The sequence below is a fragment of the Caretta caretta genome, chromosome 8 (assembly GCF_965140235.1).
Source record: "Caretta caretta isolate rCarCar2 chromosome 8, rCarCar1.hap1, whole genome shotgun sequence".
Classification (NCBI taxonomy): domain Eukaryota; kingdom Metazoa; phylum Chordata; order Testudines; family Cheloniidae; genus Caretta; species Caretta caretta.
The window spans coordinates 72,731,298-72,748,196 of NC_134213.1; the positions used below are offsets into that span (position 1 = coordinate 72,731,298).

A 16,899-nucleotide genomic window follows, 5' to 3' on the forward strand; every position below is an offset into this window, starting at 1 on the left:
GCGTATCAGAGTCAGTTTGTTCCTTCTGGCGCAATTGACACCACCTCTTTCTTTCCCGCATGATATTCCTGTACAGTTAGCTCTTGCAAATACCTAACTTAGCAGACACATGAGAAATGGTTTCTGTTGTGACACTTGTTGCATATTCATTCCATATGCTAGACATTGGATCGGAGTGGCCAACCTGAGCCTGAGGAGCCAGAATTTACCAATGCACATTGCCAAAGAGCCACAGTAATACATCAGCAGCCGCCTATCCTCTTCCTCTCCCCCACACCTGCTCCCAGCGCCTCCAACCCACCAGCAGCCTCACCGATCAGCAGTTCCCCGCACCTCCCAATCAGCTGTTTTGTGGGATACAGGAAACTTGGGGGGGGGGGAGGGTGGCGAGGGTATTTCAGGCTCAGAGTAGGAGGCCAGAAGAGATGGAGTGGGGGCAGGGCCTGTGGCAGAGCCAGGGGTTGAGCAGTGAGCACCCCCCAGCACACTGGAAAGTTGACACCTGTAACTCCAGCCCTGGAGCCGGTGCCTATACAAGGAGCCGCATATTAACTTCTGAAGAGCCACATGTGGCTCCAGAGCCACAGGTTGGCCACCCCTGCATTGGACCTTTGCATGTGAATCGCCATAGTAAATGCACTTCTCGATTAACTCTACTGGAAGTCAAAGTAGAAACACAGTGATACAGACTGTAACAATGGTTCCCATTTCTAGCATAAGTGGCCAACCTTTTAAAACAATGTTTTATTTCTTACTTTTATCATTGTCTATATACAGTGGATTGTAGCAACAATTGCTTAGTAATGCTGTTAAACCATCTCCAGATCATCTACTTAGTACCTTTTTATCTTTCACTTAAATACAGTAAAAGAAGCCATGAATCCTATCCAGTTTAATAGATGGGGTCTTCCTGAAGTGGATCCAGAGACCATGCAAACCAGTGAACCATGGGTTTTTGCTGGTGGTGACATTGGAGGTTTAGCTAACACTACAGTGGAATCAGTGAACGATGGAAAACAAGCTTCCTGGTATATGCATAGATACATACAGGTGGGTGGTCTTTAAAAGTAGTTTTCCTTTCCAGCTGCAACTTAATATTTGTTTTCACACACACATTTATTGGTTTGATTTTTTCCTGGTTATTGAAATAATTGCCATGGATTTTTAGAATTAAATATGTAGGTTTTGAGCACATGCATTGCAAATCTGTTAGATCAGTGATTCTCAAACTTATTTTATTGTGCCCCCCTTCTTTGTGGCTGTAATAGTTTACACCTTCCCCTCCTGCCACACAAGTACATATACTGACAAAAAAAGAATCAACATTCAGCGCTCACTAAATATTAAAAACAGTAAAGCATTGATTCAAACAGAGCCAGTGATCCATTGTAATAAGAGCAAATGCAAAACTATGATTGTGTTTGATGCTTACAATTAAATGTGCACACCATGTCATAGCAAATGGATTAATGTACAGATGGCAACGGCTTTGTATAATTCTTTTCAAGCTTAACAGAAATCTGTCAAAATGCACAGCGCCATCTGAGGACCTGATATGTCGGGAGGAATCAGATGTACGCAGTAATTTTCCCCCCTAAAGCTTCTCATGCCCCTCTCCCTCTCTCCCCAAATGCATTGTGTGCCCCCCTGGGGGGCCCGCTTCCCAGTTTGAGAGCCTCTGGATTAGATAATTAAAACTATAGATGTATAGTAACAAAAATGGCTTTGGTACATTGAAATTAGATTTTTTTAAAAAATGTGTAAATCTTAAGAATATTCTTCTCTCCAACTCAGAGTTCCACCAAGGTCTCTGGTCTGCTATGGCTTCTTCCACAATAATCGATATATGCCGAAATATGATTTAGGTAATGTGGGGGGGGGAGTCCATCAATATTAAAAAGAACCTCTGAACAGCACAGAAGGTATAAATTAAATATGGTCACTCTTATTGCATGGGGAAGATCCTATTATTTATAGAGTGCAAGTGTACCAATGCTTGACAAAACATGTGTGCGCGCACACACACAAAAAAGGGATTGCAGTACAGCTCTGACAAATCTGATAATAGGGCTACTGGAGCAAGGCAAATACAAAACCTAATTCATGGAGAAAACCAGTGCAAAGAAATGGGGTTTAATGGGTTTAAACTCTTGAGCAACCAGGTGACTAAGCATTTCCCCTTCGCATGCTGTAGAGATGATACAGAGTGAGAGCTGTGATCTGTTCTTCTCTCCCCCTGGTTTAATGTAAAAACAGGCATAGTGAGCAAGCTATAGTCTTAGATCAGGTGCAGAGGGACCATAGCAGACCAGAGACCTTGGCCTTTGTGTGGAAAGGCAGCCACTAAAAAAATGTTTGTAGTACGAAGAATTCTTTGGAACAAACAGAAAAGAAAATATTTTCTAAAGAAAATGGATTTGAATAACTGAGGTAGTAGCAGTGCAATTCCTTCCCCCCCCCCCCCCCCACCCCTTATGAGACACTGTGTGTGTGTGAAGCTTCATATTGTTTCAGTCTGCTGTAGCTTCATAAAAATACTGTATGGCTCAAAACTCGTTTTCGCTATCTGTACATATATTTCTCATTTATACTGAAGCAGTGTTTGTCAGCTGTATTTTTAGACCCCGTCCAAATACTTAGTGTTAAACATTCTACGCTTTGATGTGTGAGTACATTTGTTTTGGCAACTCTGTGACCCTCTTTTCAGAGGAACAGCCGTGTTAGTCTGTATTCGCAAAAAGAAAAGGAGTACTTGTGGCACCTTAGAGACTAACCAATTTATTTCGTGAGGGTATCTCCTCCCTCTCTCCTTATTCCCTCTCCAGCTTCTCATGAAAACATGCATCACTCAAAGCATCTCTTATAACTGTATTGCCGTCGAAGGACATTTTTTTTTATTCCTCTGAAACATTCAGTATAGTGGAATATACTGAGCATTTTAAAGGGAGTTTGAAAAGTTGTGGCCTGAGAATTTAGAATTTTAAATCAAACAGACTTGATGTTAGAGTGCTTCGGTTACCCTTTGCAGGTTTGAGGCAGCTTATTCGACCTTACAGTCTCACCAGGAAGCTAATGGGAAAGCCTTGCAGCAATCTTCACAGGAAAGTTTCCAAATGTCAAGTGTCATCTTTCCAGCTGCTAGATGAATGGGTAGCCAAGAGGCATTTATTTGGATGTATGGTCCCTGTAAAATCTGGCTGCTGTGGTGGGGAAGACTATAATTTGGCAGTTACTTTACCAATATTTGCATCAGTTGCAATCTTAGTAACAGGATCAGGGACTTCATTTTTAGGGGAGTTGTGATTTAGAGCCAGATCACAATGTTCGAGCATTTATATGCCTAACACATTGCTCTGTGTGTGGGTACACATACATATATATGTAAATTGTTCCTCAATTTTGAACTAACTGTTGAATCCTCCCCTGCTTTAGATAAAAATACCCTCATGAAATAGATTGACTTTCTCTCATCTACAGGATTGTAAAGCTGACAATTTCTTCACACTCTTAGTGTTTGATTTAGTAAAAAGGCTCATTTTAGGTTTCAGCTGTTCCATGTACAATGTATCTATTTGTATTTATAAAAAATAATTGCCCGTTTCCCAAGCCACTGACTGTACTAGTACCACTAAAAATATAACTAGCATGCAGTCCGCGCTTGGCAGCATCAAAAGACCAATCCAAACAATTCTAGACCACAATAAAATGTGAAATTAAAAAAAACAGCATCCCAGTTAATTGCTTGTCGTTTCCTTTAAACAGCACACTCCTCACATCTCAGCCTAGTTCAGGCAAAAGGCTGAGCAAACAGATGGGCTTTACATGTGCCCTGAAGCTCAAATCATTCAAACTCTGGCATGCATTCAAGAGAAGTGTGAGTTCCAGAGTCAAGGGCTCTCCAAAGGGAATGCCTTATGTTCAAAACTAGGAATTATTTACAGAAGCATCTTGGCTGATCTCACACTTGACGTTCTCCATCAGTAACAAACCAAACATTCCTTGCTTCTCAGCATTCTTCCACCAGCTTGAAAAGCACAGGCTTGGCTGAACTCTGTATCTTTATGGTCTCTGTAAACAAGACCAGACAAAACCAACTGAGGATGGGAAGTACTTTTGTCCCTTCCTGGTCTGACTGTTCCATTAGAACTTTCCTCTACATTCTAAATAGAATCAATGTAATTCAAAGTTAGAGGAAGATAAAGATCCATGTAGAAGTAACCCCATTTACCAGGCTGCCCACCACTCAGACTATTTCCTGAGGTCTAGATTTTGTTTGTTATGCCATGAACATGTAATGGTTTCCGTGCTTAATTTATTTAGGGCTTATCTAAGCTTACAGTGCTGCAGGGGGTTAGTAAAGATGCAACCAACACAGACAGGAGAGCTGCTCCTGTCAGCATAGGTACTCCACCTCCCAAGAGGCAGTAGCTCTGTCAGTGGAAGAAGCCCTCACGTCAACATAGCGCTGGCTAGGAACTAGGTTGGTCTGACTGCGTTGTTGAGGGGGGTGGATTTTCCATACTCCTGAGTGATGTAGTTATACCAGTTGTTCCCAAACTTGTTCCACCACTTGTGCAGGGAAAGCCCCTGGCGGGGCGGGCCAGTTTGTTTACCTGATGCGTCTGCAGGTTCGGCCGATCGCAGCTCTCAGTGGCCGCAGTTCGCTGCTCCAGGCCAATGGGAGCTGCTGGAAGTGGCGGCCAGTACATCCCCCATTTTAAGGGCACTGGTATTGTTCTACTTAAAGCAGATCTCCCCCCAACTTTCCCATGCAATAAATAAATAATGTGAATTTTATATCTAGTGAGCCTGGACCGTATTTCTTTTATGAAGACTGGCTATTTCCTCAGGCTTATCTTTGAAGCTGTTGGCCATGTTGGCTGCCTTCTATTCAGGCTAAATGAGGGAACAATTAAATGTCCCCCTTGTGTTAGCCGAAACATTGGAAAATGCTGCCCTAGGGACTAAATTGTATGCAAACAGAAGGTAGCTGGTGAGTTATTTGATTTCAGCTGCATGTATATGTGAGTCAGAAACAACCAGGAAGCAGGTAGAAAGAAACAGAAAGGCAAGGAGACAGCTAGAAAAGCACTGGGAGTGTGGCCCTGAGAGAGAGCATTTTCTGTGGTGCTGGCTCGAAAGAGGCTTGGACTGTGAGCAAAAAAACCTCCTGTTGTTAATTCCTGCAGTGTTTAGGAAAATAAGACTTTGTACATACTTTGTAAATAAATAAGATTGCACTGAAGAAATACCTGACTCCATCATCAATTTCTTCTTTTAAACCAGGGGTTCTCAAACTGGGGGTCGGGATCCATCAGAGGGTCGCAAGGTTATTACATGGGCGGGTTGCAAGGTGTCAGCCTCCACCCTCAAACCACACTTTTCCTCCAGCATTTATAATATGTTAAATATATAAAAATGTGTTTTTAATTTATAAGGGGGGGGTGGCACTCAGAGGCTTCCTATGTGAAAGGAGTCAGCAGTACAAAAGTTTTAGAACCACTGTTCTAAAGGAAACAACCCCCAAGTCCTCAAATATTGGGTAACAGGTTGAGTCAAAAGGGGTATCAGTATGGTGTTAATTCATATCTCTGAGATATAGGACTTCTCCTATTGTGCTTCAACAAATATGTAATTTTAGAATGAATAAGTGCATATTTACAAAGCCTATTCAAGTTCTTAAAGGATACACAGGCGATAATACACTGCAATTCAATATAATTGTTTAATTTGAATAGTGTCTTTCATACAAAATGCTTTGGTGACTGATTGTAAATAATAGAATTACACAGCTAAATAATAGAAAAGAGAGTGAGTATGGGCAAGGAAGAATAGATGTGTTTTTGGATGAGATTTTAAATGAGAGAATCAATGAAGTGTAAAGATGCAGGAAAATTGTTCCAGGCTGCAGAGGAGAAGGCTCTCAGTAAACCAGTTGTGTTGATGAAACTTAGCATTTTTTTTAGTGCTCTGTGTGTTGAAGGCACCATGTAGACATTGACTATATATACTAATGCCATGAAGTAGGTGGTCAAATAGTTATCCACAGGTAGGGAAACAGACAGAGACAGGTGAAATTACTTGCTCAAGGCCACACAGCGAATCAGTGTGAAAGTTTTAATACGCAGGATCTTCCTGTCTCCTGGTCCTGTACTCTTCACTACAGAGCACACTGTCTTGTCTGCAGGAGTATCCAGATCAGAAGAAAGAAGACCAATGCATGCAAAATGTTTGTGGATTTTGGCATGCTTTTCAAAGAATCCTGGAGACACGGTAACCAGGTATCTGAATTCCCACGATTGTAGACTCAACTGGTTGACAGCAAATTAGAGAAGAATTGGCAAGCATTTTTAATCTTCTTTTTCTAAAGGTTTGCCTACAGGTTTTCTTTTACTGTGTGTGCAGTGTCAGGTCAATCTTCATTATAAAGCTTATTTTTTCCTATTAGGAACCTATATAGCATTTTAATTTTTTGAAAGGTTTGCTTTGTGAGAAAATAACACATCATGAAGTAGTAAATTTAATTCCTTTATGAGCATTGTGCTGAACAGAGAGGTTATGAGAAGCAAAACAAACATAAAAAAAGAGCAAAAGGAAGCGTGACAAGAGGAGGGGAAGATAAATCTGCAGGAAGCATTGCTACTGACTGTTGAACCCTCGGCCTCATCTTACAGCAGTGCATATTTTGTCCTTTTGATTTACTCCCCTGGATTCCCTAATTCTTGTCACCACCTATGCCAGTCTTTTGGGATGAAAGACGCATCTTAGACACCACCTTGTCGAGCCAGCGATCATCAGAAGTGTGGAAATGTAGTATCAGGCTGTTGGAGGTATTCAGGCTGTAAAAGTGGTTTCTAAACCACTATGACAAAACAGACAGCAGTGACCCTCGTTAACAGGGAGTAGAGCACCAGGAGTAGGCAGCTTCTGGTGGAGTCAATGCATTTTTGCATCTAGGTGGAGTCTCATCTTTTTTCTCTCTCCAGGCAGTTTACCAAGGGTGTAGAGAGAGTGCAGAATTCTAATGTCAGGGGAAAAGGTCTATGGTTGGAGGTGTTTCAGTGGATGGCTGGAAACCCTGGTGATCAACTAGTTTGCAGGCCAGCATGCCCCAAAGCTTTCCTGTTCTTACATGGGCACATTCAATCTGCGTGTCCCAAATTCCTTTCATTAGAGGAGGGTTTTTTGTCTTGCACAAGCCACGTTTTATTTATACAGAAAGCACCTTTGTCGCCTTTAGCTAAGATTCATTTGAAACCAAATTCATTTCATGTGGCAGTGGAAGTAGCTTTTGAAGATTAAGTCATGCGGCCAGGAAACAGAAACAGGACGACATGGCTTAAGCAACTAATCAAATACTGAATTTTGAATAACGACTGTTTTGAGGCATACCAGGACTGAGCAGTTCTTGAGCAGTCCACAGGCAGAGCTTGAGCTGCATCCCGCGCCCGAAAGCCTTCACTGCAATTAAACAGCCCCTTAGCCTGAGCCCTGCAAGACCAAGTCAGCTGGCACAGGCCAGCCACAGGCTTCTTATTGCAGTGTGGACATACCCCAGAGCTCTGGGGAGTATAATCTCTTGAGTGCACTGAGTGGCCTGTATGGAAGGAAATAGTTCAGTAATTCATTTTCCCCCATACTCTTGCTGTCTTTGTTATGGCTAGCAATGTAAAGGGCATTACCCAGAAAAAGGTCATTACATCAGGGAAATTTGGTCCCAAATGGCTGGAATCTAACGAAATCAGCTTTTCTCAGGTGATTTCTTCCATTTTAGAGAACATTCACAGCTCCAAATTTTCTGTTGGCATAGTTCCATTAACTTCAGTTGTGTTACACCAGCCAGGAGTCTGCCCCAGGAGTCATGCCACTTCTGGATTTGGACCCTACCTGGGAGGAAAATACAAAGGGTCAGGTGATTTGAATGTAGCTCTTTAAATTTCGGAGGACACGAGTAGATTTTGAGGTTCTGCATCAAGACTTTATTTAATTAAAACCCATGAAAAATCTATAGTAGTTCTCATCCCCGCCGCAGCCCTGTAGTAACATGCATAAGTGAAAAATGGAGTAAATAAGCTCTTTAAAAACAAAACAAAGGGCAGCAACTCAAGGGTTGGAAGATTTTACAGAGTTCTTGGAGTATCAGCTCTGTCCTTACATAAGAGATTTCTTTGTGTGTTTGTGCTACTCAAGGAGTTGAGAACCCCTCCACTTTTTTTTCCCCTTTGGCTTTACTGACTCAAGTTCAAGGTTCTTAGGTTATGTCTGCACTGCAATTAGATGCCTGCAGCTGCCCCGTGCCAGCTGATTCAGGCTTTCAGGACTCAGGATAAAGGGCTGTTTAATTGCAGGGTAGACATTCAGTCTCAGGCTGCAGCCTGAGCTCTGGGACCCTCCCACCTCACAGGGTCCTAGAGCCTGGGCTACAGCCTGAGCCCAAACATCTACACGACAATTAAATAACCCCTTAGCCTCAGCATCATGAGCCCAAGTTAACTGGCATAAGCCAGTCATGGGTTTTTAATTGCAGTGTAGATATACCGTTTGTGGCACAGACCGTAATTCCATCCATCATGAACTAGATAGGATTCTGCTCAGTGTCCATCCATGCAACTCCTATATTTGCCAGCTCGTTAGGGTGTTTCTTCTCCAAAGGCTGAGCCCGCTGCCTGCTCATTATGTTTGCCATGCTTAAGAGCAAGAGAACTCACCTGTAATGATCCAGGCATTGTGAAGCAAAGCCACTGATCTGGTCAGTTCTTAAGGATTGCTGTACTGTAACAACACCTTCAAAGTGATTATGGCTAATCAAATATTTCTATCGTTTGTAAATGGAAATTATTTGCTTGATAGTCAAAAGCCAGCTATGTTAGGGTTGATTGAGTCAGTTCTGGGGAATAAAATGTGCAATGAGTCCGTGTGCAAAAATGCCTTATAATTTTTTATTGACGCATGCATTCATATGTATATTTTCTCTTTTAAAAAAATCAACCGGCTGAGATATTTTTAAAACTGTTAGAAAACATAACTACAACATTTATATTGTTTGCTCTTCTTTGGTCCAGTTTCTAGCTACCAATCCAGAATTAGGGCCTGATTCTGACATCCTTACAATACTCACATCGAGTAGTACTTTACTACAGTGCTACTGTCAGTTATGGATGATTCACATTGTTTTTTTATGGTGTGTAGGCGCCTGGATGAATATTGCTGCCAGTGATGGCAGGTTGCTTATTGATACTGCGATGTGATGTGGAACACTTTCACTCTTTATGATTACTGGAGTCTTCCCTCTTTAGTGTATATAAGCAACAGTTGTGTCGTATGATACAGTTAATCCCAATATTGAAGCACTTATTCATGTGAATAGTCCTAGTGGTTCTAAAGAGGACCTCTTTCAATGAGTATAGATTGCAGCATTGAATGCCAGGTACCCTAACCGCCCCAGAGGTTGATCGGCTGTTAACTGATGTTTGTTGTCGTTTTGGAAATGGTATATTAACTCTTCTCTCCCGCAGTGTTTAAAAATATGAGAACATTAATAATTAAAATGCAAATAATGTGTTGCTGCTAGAAACGAGACTTGCACCAGTTTTTTTTTAAAAAATAGAGATCTATTTTAAAATTGATGGGAAGCAAAGATTTTACTTGTGAAAGAAAATAAATGTAGGTGTAAGACTGAGGCCTCAATTCTGCAAAGACTTGCTCACATTTAATTCACAGGCTGTGAATTGTTACACTGACTTCAATTAAACTTCAAGGGGCTGTCAAGGTTCCTCCCCCACTCTGAACTCTAGGGTACAGATGTGGGGACCTGCATGAAAAACCTCCTAAGCTTATCTTTACCAGCTTAGGTCAAAACTTCCCCAAGGTACAAAATATTACACCCGTTATCCTTGGAATGGCCGCTACCACCACCAAACTAATACTGGTTACTGGGGAAGAGCTGTTTGGACGCGTCTTTCCCCCCAAAATACTTCCCAAAACCTTGCACCCCACTTCCTGGACAAGGTTTAGTAAAAAGCCTCACCAATTTGCCTAGGTGACTACAGACCCAGACCCTTGGATCTTAAGAACAATGAACAATCCTCCCAACACTTGCACCCCCCCTGTCCTGGGAAATGTTGGATAAAAAGCCTCACCAATTTGCATAGGTGACCACAGACCCAAACCCTTGGATCTGAGAACTATGAAAAAGCATTCAGTTTTTACAAGAAGACTTTTAATAAAAAATAGAAGTAAATAGAAATAAAGAAATCCCCCCTGTAAAATCAGGATGGTAGATATCTTACAGGGTAATTAGATTCAAAAACATAGAGAACCCCTCTAGGCAAAACCTTAAGTTACAAAAAAGATACACAGACAGAAATAGTTATTCTATTCAGCACAATGCTTTTCTCAGCCATTTAAAGAAATCATAATCTAACACATACCTAGCTAGATTACTTACTAAAAGTTCTAAGACTCCATTCCTGGTCTGTCCCTGGCAAAGAGCAGCACACAGACAGACACAAACCCTTTGTTTGTCTCCCTCCTCCCAGCTTTTGAAAGTATCTTGTCTCCTCATTGGTCATTTTGGTCAGGTGCCAGCGAGGTTACCTTTAGCTTCTTAACCCTTTACAGGTGAGAGGAGCTTTCCCCTGGCCAGGAGGGATTTCAAAGGGGTTTACCCTTCCCTTTATATTTATGACACGCCCCCCAAATCTCAGCTAGGGTGAAACACTGGCTGGGATTTCTTCCTGGAGCTCTAGGAAAAACAGAGTTAATAAGACACATGCATCTCTAAATATACTACCAAGTACATAAAGACTAACAATATTTTCCACATCTCAAGGACGATTTTAACCAGTTGATTCTGGGAAACTTTCACGGGAGAGTGCATCAGCCACTTTGTTAGAAGCTCCTGAGATGTGTTGGACGTCGAAATCAAAATCTTGGAGAGCTAAACTCCACCGAAGAAGTTTTTTGTTAGTTTCCTTGACGGTGTGAAGCCACTTCAGTGCAGCATGGTCGGTTTGCAGGTGGAAACGCCGTCCCCAAACATATGGGCGTAGCTTTTCCAGAGCGTAGACAATGGCGTAACATTCCTTTTCAGTGACTGACCAGTTGCTTTCCCTCTCAGACAGTTTTTTGCTGAGAAACACTACAGGGTGGAATTCTTGATCAGGTCCTTTCTGCATTAAAACTGCTCCCACACCACGCTCGGACGCATCTGTGGTTACAAGGAACGGTTTGTCAAAGTCTGGGGCCCTTAGTACAGGGTCAGACATGAGTGTCGCTTTAAGCTTGTTAAAGGCCTTCTGACACTTTCCGGTCCACTGAACAGCATTTGGCTGTTTCTTTTTGGTTAGGTCTGTCAGTGGGGCAGCGATTTGGCTGTAGTGCGGTACAAATCGTCTGTAATAACCAGCCAAGCCTAAGAAGGATTGAACCTGTTTCTTTGACTTTGGGACAGGCCACTTTTGGATAGCATCCACTTTGGCCTGTAGGGGGCTGATAGTTCCTTGACCCACCTGGTGTCCAAGGTAAGTCACTCTGTTTAGGCCTATTTGACACTTCTTGGCCTTAACAGTTAGTCCTGCCTCCCTTATGCGCTCAAGGACTTTTTGTAGATGTTCCAGGTGGTCTGCCCAGGAATCCGAAAATATGGCCACATCGTCAAGGTAGGCGACTGCATATTCTCCTAATCCCGCTAGGAGACCATCTACAAGTCTTTGGAAAGTGGCGGGTGCATTTCGCAGCCCGAAAGGGAGTACATTAAATTCATACAGCCCGAGATGTGTGATGAAGGCTGACCTTTCCTTGGCAGATTCATCTAGCGGTACCTGCCAGTACCCCTTGGTTAAGTCCAAGGTAGAGATGAACTGGGCCCGTCCCAGTTTCTCTAATAGTTCATCTGTGCGTGGCATTGGATAGTTGTCTGGGCGAGTTACAGCATTTAGCTTACGGTAGTCCACGCAAAAACGTATTTCCCCATCTGGTTTGGGAACTAGAACCACTGGAGATGCCCATGCACTTTCAGAGGGGCGGATTACCCCCATCTGTAACATATCCTGGATCTCCCGTTCTATAGCAGTTTTAGCTTGAGGAGACACCCGGTAAGGTTGGACCCTAATTGGGTGAGCATTACCTGTGTCAATGGAGTGGTATGCCCGTTCAGTAAATCCTGGGGTGGCTGAGAACGTTGGCGCGTAGCTAGTGCACAGCTCCTGGATCTGCTGTCGCTGCATACGCCCAAGGGTCATGGAGAGGTTCACCTCTTCCACACCACCACCACATTTCCCTTCGTAGTACACACCTTCAGGCCACTCAGCGTCGTCTCCTCCCTGGGCTGTAAACTGACAAACCTTTAATTCTCTGGAATAAAAGGGCTTTAGAGAATTAATATGGTACACCTTAGGCTTTCGGTTGGAGGTGGGGAATGCTATGAGATAATTAACAGCTCCCAGGCGCTCCTGGACCATGAATGGCCCTTCCCACGATGCTTCCATTTTATGGGCCTGGAGTGCCTTTAAGACCATGACCTGGTCTCCTACTTTGAAGGAACGCTCTCTGGCATGTTTATCATACCAGGCTTTTTGCTCTTTTTGAGCATCCTGTAAGTTTTCTCTAGCAAGGGCTAAAGAGGTTCGGAGGGTGTTTTGTAGGTTGGTTACAAAGTCCAGAATGTTAGTTCCTGGAGACGGTGTAAATCCCTCCCATTGCTGCTTCACCAACTGCAATGGCCCCTTAACCTCACGGCCATATACAAGTTCAAATGGGGAAAACCCTAAACTGGGATGTGGTACAGCTCTGTAGGCAAAGAGCAACTGCTGCAACACTAGGTCCCAATCATTGGAGTGCTCATTTACAAATTTACGTATCATGGCCCCCAAAGTTCCATTAAACTTCTCCACCATGCCATTTGTTTGATGGTGGTAAGGAGTGGCAACCAAGTGATTTACCCCATGAGCTTCCCAAAGGTTTTTCATAGTTCCTGCCAGGAAATTAGTCCCTGCATCGGTGAGGATGTCGGAGGGCCAACCTACCCTGGCAAAAATGTCTGCTAGTGCCTGGCACACACTTTTAGCCCTGGTGTTGCTTAGAGCTACTGCTTCTGGCCATCGGGTGGCAAAATCCATGAAAGTCAGTATGTACTGCTTTCCTCTGGGTGTCTTTTTCAGAAAAGGACCCAGAATATCCACAGCTACTCGCTGAAATGGAACTTCAATGATGGGGAGGGGTTGTAGAGGGGCTTTGACCTGGTCTTGGGGTTTTCCCACTCTTTGGCACACCTCACAAGACTGGACATAGGTAGAAACATCCTTGCCCATTCCCTCCCAGTGGAATGACCCCCCCAAACGGTCTTTGGTCCTGTTCACCCCAGCATGGCCACTAGGGTGATCATGGGCTAAGCTCAAGAGCTTGGCCCGGTATTTAGTTGGAACTACCAACGGTCTCTGAGGATGCCAGTCTTCCTGGTGTCCACCAGAAAGAGTTTCCTTGTATAAAAGTCCTCTTTCTATAACAAACCTGGATCGATTAGAAGAGCTGAGAGGCGGTGGGTTGCTCCATGCCGCCGTCCAAGCTCTCTGGAGGCTTTCATCTGCTTCCTGTTCGGTCTGGAACTGTTCCCTTGATGCTGGAGACATCAGTTCCTCATGGGATTGTGGACTTAGGCTTGGTCCCTCTGGAAGCGATGTAGGGGATGGAGCTGTTTCTGTTGACTGTGAACCGCTCTCCGCTGGTGCACTATGTTGGGATTCAGGCTCCGGCTGAGCCTCTTGGGTCGGGTTATCGGCTGCTGCCAGTTCAGGTTCGGTGGGGCCCTCTGTTGTTGAGGTTGCAAGTACTGGATTCAGTGCTGACACGGGGTCTGGTGTTGGTTGTTCGGCTGGTTCCGGTTCTGGGACTGGTTCCGTCTGGGTCTCTGGGACTGGATCCACTACTGCTGTTGCAGACATTGGCCTGGGGTCCAGGTCCATCACCTCTGACTGGGTCCTGATAGAAGTTTCTGGAACAGAGCTAGGCCTCACGGCTTGTTTAGCCTGGCTGCGGGTGACCATTCCCACCCTCTTGGCCTGCTTCACATGATTGGCCAAGTCTTCCCCCAACAGCATGGGGATGGGATAATCATCATAGACTGCCAAAGTCCACATTCCTGACCAGCCCTTGTACTGGACAGGCAACTTGGCTGTAGGCAAATTGAAAGAGTTGGACTTGAAGGGTTGAATCGTCACTTGGATCTCTGGGTTGATTAAATTGGGGTCCACTAAGGAAGCATGGATAGCTGACACTTGTGCTCCGGTGTCCCTCCACGCGGTGACCTTCTTCCCGCCCACACTCACAGTTTCCCTCCGCTCCAAGGGTATCTGGGAGGTATCTGGGCCTGTGGACCTCTGGTGTGATTCCGGTGCAATGAACTGTAATCTGTTGGGGTTCTTGGGGCAGTTGGCCTTTACATGCCCCAGCTCGTTACACTTAAAACATCGTCCAGCTGACGGGTCACTGGGGCGAGGAGGGTTGCTGGAGAACGGGGTGGTGGGACGATAAGGGGTCTGGAGGGTTCTTTGGGAGGTAGGTGGGGCTTTGGGCGGCCCCCGGTAATAGGGTGTGGTCTGGGGTGGTCCCTTCTGGTCTCCACTCCAACTGCGACCAGTTTTCTTCTTCTCTGCCACCTCCACCCATCTGGCTCCAATCTCTCCTGCCTCAATTACAGTTTTGGGTTTCCCATCTAGGATGTATCTTTCTATTTCCTCAGGAACACCCTCTAAGAATTGTTCCATTTGCATTAGGAAGGGCAAATTTACTGGAGATTCAACACTTGCTCCTGATATCCAGGCATCCCAATGTTTCACAATGTGGTAGGCATGTCGGGTAAATGACATGTCTGGTTTCCACCTTAGGGCTCTGAACCTCCGACGAGACTGCTCGGGTGTTATCCCCATTCTGACTCTCGCCTTGGATTTAAACAGTTCATACTTGTTCATGTGTTCTTTAGGCATTTCAGCTGCCACCTCAGCTAAGGGTCCACTGAGCTGCGGCCTCAGCTCTACCATGTATTGGTCAGTAGAGATGTTGTACCCAAGGCAGGCCCTTTCAAAGTTTTCTAAGAAGGCCTCAGTATCATCACCTGCCTTGTAGGTGGGGAACTTTCTGGGATGGGAAGTGGTACCTGGAGAAGGATTGCTAGGGTTTGTTGGTATATTCTGCTGGGCCTTTATCCTCTCCACCTCCTCCACATGCTTCCTCTCTTTTTCCTTCTCCTCCTCCACATGCTTCCTCTCTTTTTCCTTCTCCTCCTCCACATGCTTCCTCTCTTTTTCCTTCTCCTCCTCCACATGCTTCCTTGCCTCCATTTCCCTCTTGTGGGCAGCCTCCTGTACCTCCTTCTCCAGCCGCATGAGTTCTATCTGTCTTTCATGTTCCCTTTGTCTTTCCTCAGCCTGAAATTTGGCTAATTCCAGCTGTAGTTGAGCTGAGGATTTGGTCATTCTAACCTCTCTGTTTTTAACTAACTTTACACCTGAGGTTTAGAAATAAACAAACAAAACTTGGCTGTAAAATTTTGCTGTGCTGCAATAGAATACCTATTCTCTGATAGTGATTGTCAGCCTACAGAAAAAGACAATTCCCTTGTCTCTGCTCTGGGCCCAAATTAAAGCAAAAAACCTCCAACTGCTTGGAAACCTGCTTACCCAGCCCAAAGAAAAAGCAAATGGGTAGAACACACACCCCCTATTTACTTTTAGGAAGAAAAGAAAAAAAACCCTCTGGATTGGAAGATTTCCCTGCAGGAGTTAAGTACCCTGCCTCCAGGCAAAAAAAACCTGCAATTCACAAGATAATCCCCTTTTGTCTCTGCTTGGCCACAAAGCAGAGAGAAACCAAGCTGCTTTCAGTTTCAAAGCTGCTTTCTGGACTTTCTTTCCAAAGAAAAAAAAATTTTCCTTTTTAAAATCTGTATTTCTAGTTCAAAAAATCTCAACTGGATCTCAGAATGATTTCAGGTTAATCCCACCACTGTGCCACCATGTCAAGGTTCCTCCCCCACTCTGAACTCTAGGGTACAGATGTGGGGACCTGCATGAAAAACCTCCTAAGCTTATCTTTACCAGCTTAGGTCAAAACTTCCCCAAGGTACAAAATATTACACCCGTTATCCTTGGAATGGCCGCTACCACCACCAAACTAATACTGGTTACTGGGGAAGAGCTGTTTGGACGCGTCTTTCCCCCCAAAATACTTCCCAAAACCTTGCACCCCACTTCCTGGACAAGGTTTAGTAAAAAGCCTCACCAATTTGCCTAGGTGACTACAGACCCAGACCCTTGGATCTTAAGAACAATGAACAATCCTCCCAACACTTGCACCCCCCCTGTCCTGGGAAATGTTGGATAAAAAGCCTCACCAATTTGCATAGGTGACCACAGACCCAAACCCTTGGATCTGAGAACTATGAAAAAGCATTCAGTTTTTACAAGAAGACTTTTAATAAAAAATAGAAGTAAATAGAAATAAAGAAATCCCCCCTGTAAAATCAGGATGGTAGATATCTTACAGGGTAATTAGATTCAAAAACATAGAGAACCCCTCTAGGCAAAACCTTAAGTTACAAAAAAGATACACAGACAGAAATAGTTATTCTATTCAGCACAATGCTTTTCTCAGCCATTTAAAGAAATCATAATCTAACACATACCTAGCTAGATTACTTACTAAAAGTTCTAAGACTCCATTCCTGGTCTGTCCCTGGCAAAGAGCAGCACACAGACAGACACAAACCCTTTGTTTGTCTCCCTCCTCCCAGCTTTTGAAAGTATCTTGTCTCCTCATTGGTCATTTTGGTCAGGTGCCAGCGAGGTTACCTTTAGCTTCTTAACCCTTTACAGGTGAGAGGAGCTTTCCCCTGGCCAGGAGGGA

The 16,899-nt window shown here is 44.1% G+C and overlaps 1 protein-coding gene across 8 annotated transcripts in view; it reads left to right on the top strand.

Moving 5' to 3' along the window:
* DPYD (dihydropyrimidine dehydrogenase) overlaps positions 1–16,899 on the top strand; it is a 656,679-nt gene that overhangs the window by 403,273 nt on the left and 236,507 nt on the right. For all 8 annotated transcript variants that reach the window (XM_075131606.1, XM_075131602.1, XM_048859648.2 and 5 more), the window contains one exon: positions 866–1,050. In XM_075131606.1, coding sequence (XP_074987707.1) covers positions 866–1,050 — 185 coding nt within the window. The remainder of the gene's footprint in view (positions 1–865; positions 1,051–16,899) is intronic.